Source organism: Gavialis gangeticus, unplaced genomic scaffold (genome assembly GCF_001723915.1).
Source record: "Gavialis gangeticus isolate Ggan-Ray unplaced genomic scaffold, GavGan_comp1, whole genome shotgun sequence".
NCBI lineage: Eukaryota > Metazoa > Chordata > Crocodylia > Gavialidae > Gavialis > Gavialis gangeticus.
Genome location: NW_017729022.1, coordinates 27870318 through 27877621, shown reverse-complemented (window position 1 = coordinate 27877621; position 7304 = coordinate 27870318). Strand labels below are relative to the sequence as shown.

Here is a 7304-nt window from a genome sequence, read left to right as displayed (position 1 = left end):
GACCCACATTTAAACATCAACGGCCAGTCCTGACCCAGTGCACCCCTACTTAACTCCTATGCTCACCAAGGCACCAGGCCTTGCTCTGGACTCAGATGCAAGCTCTGCCCCCTCATCAATACAGAGCACATCAGCACTGGACCAAATAGCGTGGATTATGATATCTGAAGTTCATTCACCTTCACCTCTGCCAATGTTATATATGCCGTCACTTGCTTGTAGTGCCCCTCTGCTTCTTACATTAAATATATGGGGCAATTCCTGCGTGTAAGAATCTTACCTATGACATGCTGGGGTCAGTGCAATCTATCAGCAGCTGCTACTGGGGCAACACAGGCTCAAGCTCCCGTGGCTGGGAGCCAGGCTTGTCACAATACTGGCTGCAGCAACCCTGTGATATGGTCTTATTTTCCTTCTAAATAGGCACCCAGGGCTGATGCCTCACTCGCCTACCCCTAGATACGCTATATATAAGTCACTATATATAATGCAGTTCTGCCTTTTTTCCCTTCTTCTTATATGTAAGTTTATATGTATATGTATGTTTTTCCTCAGCATCTCCATCTCTTCCCCAGTGCTTAAAAAGATTCACTTGTTAGTAAGGAACTGATTTTTGTGTTCAGGAAGAAAAATGTTTACCTAATGGTGTTTTTTTCTATATCAGGGCTGTATATATAGTACCTGATCCTGCAAACTTTTATATAGATGATTTACATTACAAATGAGAGTAATTCCATTCCCATATGTAAAGTAAAGCATGTGCATTTGAAATTGAAGATCAGGACCAGAACTCCCTGTAGTTGTAATTCTGGCCTACTGAAAACTCCCAGGGAAGTTATTCTTGGCAAACTTAAAACTCCAGATGACTACATGCAAGTTTTAAGTGTATAAATAATTCAGTGCCTGGTACATCAGTACAAATTGTTTAATAATTAGCATAAAGTAAGGAACTAATGTGAAGGTATTATTATATTTCAATGCAGGCGAGGATCTAATGTCTCCCTAACTTTGGACATGAGTAGTTTGGGAAGCGTTGAACCTTTTGTTCCTGTACCAACACCTCGAGAAAAAGTAGCCATGGAGTATCTGCAGTCAGCTAGCCGTATCTTAACAAGACAACAGTTACAGGACACAGTCACATGTTCTCATTTGCTACAGACAGAATTCATGGTGAGTACATTTTTATTATTTAAAATACTTAAATCAAAGCAAAATGGAAGGAAGGAAGGAACGAAGACAGACCTATCTTACAAGGCGCTTTTAATACTGCCTATTTTAATAAGTGCAAGAAGCATGTATGCCAGCAGGCAGTCAGGAACAAGAAGATGTATACAAACCTCTTGAGCATATTCAAGGAATACCAAAGGTATTTAAGCAATCCCATTTTTATTAAACATGCTAGAGCATGTGGTTTCTTGGGGGGTTATTTTGTTTTTAATGTTGTATGTAAAAGTCAATAGAATAGATAACAAACAAGTTACCTGGGACCCAAAATAGTTTTCATTATGCATTATTTCACATCAATAAAAATAGGTTTTATGTATGTATTTTATGTTTAAAGGGACAATATTTGTACAAGTTATCCACTTCAGAAAAATCCCTTGCTTGTTTTGCCAACAACAGGTTGCATTATTTAAATTGAAAGACTTTTGGGTATCTACTGTACTTTCTACCTTTTATGCTGTTAATTTACTACACTTTGCTTCACATGGACAGTGAAACAAGAACAACTCATTTTTTTTTCAACCCTGATCCTGAAATTAACATCTGCACCTGCATGGCCCTTAGTGACTTGAAACCATCCATGTGAAAGCAGTTCTAGGATTTAGGACCACAGTCAGTTCCAGTTTCTTGTTCCCTATGGTTGACAGCATTTCCCTGTTTGGTTTTCAACATTTTATTGAAAATATTGTAAAATTTCTATTTGCAATGTGTGTTTAAACTTTTCTTTAATGTGCTTTTTTGGATTAAACTACTAGATAACATGAGCTTAACGTTTTCCTAACTATAGTGAAAAATTTCAGTTGTCACTTTTAAAATGCGGAGAAAGCAATATCAAGCCTCCATTTGTTCTACCTACTCTATTTATTTTAAATGGCTATAAATATATAGTACAATACCTCTTCTTGGGACTAGAACCATTCAATATGGCAGGCATTTTCCCCCTAAAATATTCAAAGAAATGAAAATTCTTGCAGAAATTTTCTGGCAATTTGATGCAGAACCAAAACACTTTGTATTGTCAGTTAGCTTTTCACTTTTATAAACTAACATTTAGATTTTCAATGGAAAATTGCTATCAACATTAAAAACAATACTATTTGGGGTTTTTCACCATCCAGATACATTTTCCAGAAGAAAAACCCAATAGTTTTCTTGAGGCCTTGTAGAATATATAAATTAATTTTAACATTATATATATAATATCAAAATATATCTTTTGATCTGTAGCCTAGGTTCTTGTTCATCTGGGAGCTTGAATTTGATAACCGTTCAGAAAGCAGAGGGCTTTGCTGCTGAAATACTTGCATATCAGAAAATATAGATTTCTAAGCCAGACTCATAAATCTTTAAAATGTGTCTTTAGTTGAAATGAAGAAGGGAGGAGAGGGGCAATGTTCTTGACCGAGTTAAAAGATTACTTTAATTTTGAGATTTCTTTGTCCAGATGCCCAACACAGAGCTGTCTATCTGTGAGTACACATGGATCTGTACCACTCAAGGGTTGGTATGAGGCTGAATATTTCCAGCAAGAGTTCATTGAACAGCACTGCTTGCATCTGCTGTCTTGCACTGGACCCTAAACTAATCTGATTGTTCATTACATTCAACCTGGTTTATAGGATTCCTGCCTTACTGTCCCTTGCAGCTGCTGAGCTAAAGAGGTATTATTGCATATGTAAGCAGAGATCCTTCTGCTTCAGCCTGTCTCCTCTCACCTAATAGTACTATATTACTATACTGTATTACAGATACTATATCTTCCATGGATATAATACTTTGCACTCAAGGTGAATGAGCAGCTATGAATCAACCAATTCTGGGCATCTCCAAACCAATGCTTGCTTTTCTGTGCCCCTGAGAGAAAGAGTGGGGGTGAGGGAACAGGAGGAAAGCAGAGGGCCAAGAGGATGGAAGGAGTTAATCTAAAACATTTACTGTCTGTACAGCAGTCCCAAATTAGCTCATGATAGCTTCCAAGGTAGCACTATAAAAAAAATGTGCTTGCTCACTTGCTCACAGTTTTAAGCTGTAGTTTCCCCATTCTACCTCCATGTCACATTTTTACTATCCCAGTTAAATCCTAGCTGCCCACCCTAACTTACCTATCTGCTGCTCTCCCTTTGGTCTGTTATATTTCTGGCTTCTCCAAGGGCTTATTCCAAACTTTGTCTGGGACTCATTTTCCTCATTTTCACACTCAGTCTTAACCTAACCTCCAACATAGGAGCATCCCATATCTTCATACTCCAGTTTCTTCCTTACCTCTCATTCTTCTGAGTTCCTCATTCCACCCTTGCATGGGAGTAGCTTGATATTCTATTCACAATTTGGTTTGGGGGTATCACTAGGTAGGGTGACATTGTTGTTTTTATAAAAGGGCACACCATTTATCAGGGGAAGGAGAGGTGTACTTTCTTTACCTGGCAGTACCTGGCTGTCTTGTAGCTCAAGCAGCCTGTCAGGGCTTTGGGTCTTCCTATCATAAAGAAGCCATTCTTCCAGTAGAAAGAGAGTCAGTGTGCTGGAGAAGCTCCAAATAGAGACTACAATAACCATTCAAGAAACCTCTGCCCCTATTATAAATCAGAAACTAGGGCTGAGTGTTTTATCACCCTCTGCCTAGCTAGTGGAGGAATTCTTCTTGCATGCTACTTGCAGTCCCGTTGGATTAGGGGAAACTACATCATGCACAGGGTAGCATGGGCAGTTGTACATGGATAAGGCCAGTAAGTGAGTGTGTACAAGTGGATGTGAACAAATGGATGGGCACAGATAGAGTGCTGATGACACTGTCAATTGTGTAGATGGTATGAATAAATTAGGGTAAGAGCAGAGTAGATGTGAGTGAGTGACATGAACTGTAATGTATTAGAGATATATTTTCTTATTTTCCTTTCTTGCAGCAAATGCAAGAAACACATAGGTATGCAAATATGTGCAAATCTGTACAAGGACAGAGCCTGTGTTTCTGCCCTTTCCACCACCTGTCTACAGTAGGCATTTCTGCTAGCTGCTGAGCACTCCCAAAAGTTCTGGTGTAGAGCACTGGTTCTCAACCTATAACAAGATGGCTCAGGTGCTGGAACCCCACTGCAGAGGGTTAGAGGGTAATAACCTGCCTGCCTAGGAGAACTGGGCCAGCTGACAGGGAAGATTGGCTGGCTCTGGAGGAAGTTAAAAGCTCTCAGAGAGATGACACTTGGGGAGGAAGGTGGCTGAGAAGGCATGCAATGGTGCAGCACTACAGTGAAGCCCTTACCCTGGATAGGAGAGTCAGGGAGGAATTTTGTTGAAATTTTGTTCCATTTCTTTGGATGTAGGAAAGGAGGAAAATTGGTTCCTGGCCCATGCTAAAGAAGGAATAACTCGCTACACATCCTCATTGGAATCAAGGCTCCCCTCATTGGAATCGAGGCACCCCTCTATAACTTTTGTCAATTGAGTGGCACCCAATTTCGAAAACCAATTTATATATTACAGTGCATATCACCTCCTTGCAGGGGGGTCTGGACAGAGGGGGTGGAGGATCTGCCTGAGCCTTCATTTATCTGCTTATCTCCTTATGTCTCATGGCACCCTTCAAGAATCAGGTGGTACCCCAGGTTGTTGCAGCACTGTGGTTGAGATTCTTGGGTATAGAGGGTTGTCATGGCACATCTGATTGATTTCAAAGTTTCAAAGAACATTCTGGCCATCAGTGAGCAGAACTATGTTAATTTTTGTAACACAATAGAAGAGCTAGAAAGCAACATCTTTTTTTTCTTTCTTTTTGATCAAACAACACTGTGTTTAATGGAAAAGGGTTGAATTGATGCTGCCAAGAATTATGTAAGAGGCAAGGATTTTTGTGGGCATTGTCTTTTATTGGACTAACTGCATGGCTAGAATGGACTTGGACAAGCTTCTGAATGCAAAGCATCCTTCATGAAATCTGCAGACCAGTTGTCTAAGGCTAGCCCAAGCATGCAGTTTGTCCAATAAAAGATACGACCCACAACATTCCTTGTCTGACATTTAATGGAAAAGGAATTTTTCATGACTTCTCAACAAATCACTCAAAGTTTTGAAAATATGTTATTTTAAGTTGACCTGACTTTTTTTTTCAGATCTCCCAACAAACTGAAAAATTCTTTGCTACCACAGTATTGGCCACCAGTTTTCTAGTTTGGGAGGTTATGAACTATGTTAAAGTACACAACAGTTTCAGTGAAGCTGAAACATACCTTACTGGGTGTGTCTACATACGCATTAGATCTGGGAGCAGTTTACTCATGAGTGAATAATCCTGGGCAGGCATTTACACATGTAGGGAAGCAGGAGCAGATTTGTTGCTAACTGCTCTCACTTTCTTATCTGGGATCTCCCAGCACTAGCCCTGCAACTACAGAGCAGGCACTGGAAGATAAGGATCTCCCAGCCCCTCACTCCCCAATTATGATGGCGAAGGAGGGGGCTTGGAGCTCCCTGCTGCCGGGGCAGGGGGACGTAATACCCACCCAGGCTCCAGTAGCAGAGCTCGCTCTGGCAGCAGGCAGCTCCCAGGGTCAGGAAGCAAACTCCTACCCCCTGGTGGCTGGCTGACTGGGAGCAGATTTGCTTCTGGTCAGGCTTCTACACAAACAGTACTGCACAGTAACTACTCATGAGTAAATTTGCTATTAGCACTTGCAGGTTGCAAATTTACTCATGATTATCAAGGTTTAATGAACAATAAGCATGTGCATGTGTAGATGTACATGCTTATTACACAGTAAACTACACTACTTCTCAGTAAAGTGCCCCATATAGACACACCCATTGTAGCAGAACGTGCTTTACTGTAGTGGCAAAAAGCAAAATTTTACACAAATATTGCTGTCTCAGGCTCATTCTCTACTGGGGCTACTTGCAGGCAGCACATAAGGGGAACCACCCTCAACTCGCCTGCTGCATCTTTGATCTTACAAAGAAAAATGAGGGTTCAGTAATTTTATTGAGGGCCCCCGGGGGTTACTCATGTAGTGATGGGATGATGACTTGGGGCTCCACCTCCCCTATACCCCACCCACACTCCAACCATAGGTGTTGCCAAGGATGGAGCTGTCACCTGGTCAATGGAAATGGGCTTACTCAAGGATGTTGGTGCTGGAATTGCTCAGATGAAATCTTGGCACTAGTACTCCATGATGGTGAAGAATGTTATGGCTACTGTCAAAAAGCCATGGTTCAGGGCATCAAAACAAATTTCTGAGACAAAAATAAGCAATGATATACCTCAGTGGTAGAGGCGTATGATTTATCTTTCAAAATCATTGATAGATAAGTCTCTAGGCAACCCTAGATTCCCTGGACCAAGATCCCCCTCAGGATTTGGGTTGCCTCTCTTTACTAGGGCCCCTGATGTGCCCAAACCAAATATCAAAGAAACAAAATAAGTCTGATAGGGCCGTTCAACTTCACACAGTTCTCAAGGAAAAGAAAATACCTTGGGGGACTGGGAAAACTGAACGTAAACTGCCTGCTGCAGTCCTTTGTCTGGGCTGAAGCTCTCAGGCTCTGGTGTTAAGTTCTTAGAGTGCTCCCTCAGGGAAAAGAATTAAGCAGCTTAGACCCCTTCACAGGTCTACCCTATTTGTGGGGTCCAGCCTGGTAGAGAAGCTCTTGTCCCCCTTTTTGTCTCCACTCCCCGGACACCTGACCTGAATGCTGTCAGACTTTCTGGATCCCTGGCCTTATTGCCTGGTGTTCATCTCCCTCTGGTCAAGTCTGTCTTTTCTTTTATGCTGCTGGAACGTCGTGGCCTTTCTATGTTATTCACAGAGCATCCCCAGAGCCGTAAGTAGCATGAGCTGATAAACTGATGCGGTGTCACTGTATGTCGCTCCTGCTGCTCTGTCCCTGCAGGTAAGTCTGTCTTGTAACTGGCTTTTATTGGTCTATGACCAGTTGGGTTGCGGCTGCAAGCCACATTCTCAAGGGAGTTCCCGGAGGAATTTGCCTGTCTCCCCGGGTCTTGCTGCTACAGTTCCAAAAACTTTTGAAGTTTTATCTGCATGTCATACATTATTATTAGGAATTTCAAGTGTTTCTGGCTTCCTTGT

General features: G+C 41.6%; 1 protein-coding gene across 1 annotated transcript in view; it reads left to right on the top strand.

Annotated features, from left to right (window-relative positions):
- PTPRR (protein tyrosine phosphatase, receptor type R) overlaps positions 1 to 7304 on the top strand; it is a 302767-nt gene that overhangs the window by 211563 nt on the left and 83900 nt on the right. Inside the window, exon 8 of the mRNA XM_019514731.1 lies at positions 984 to 1170. Within this exon, the coding sequence (XP_019370276.1) occupies positions 984 to 1170 (187 nt within the window). The remainder of the gene's footprint in view (positions 1 to 983; positions 1171 to 7304) is intronic.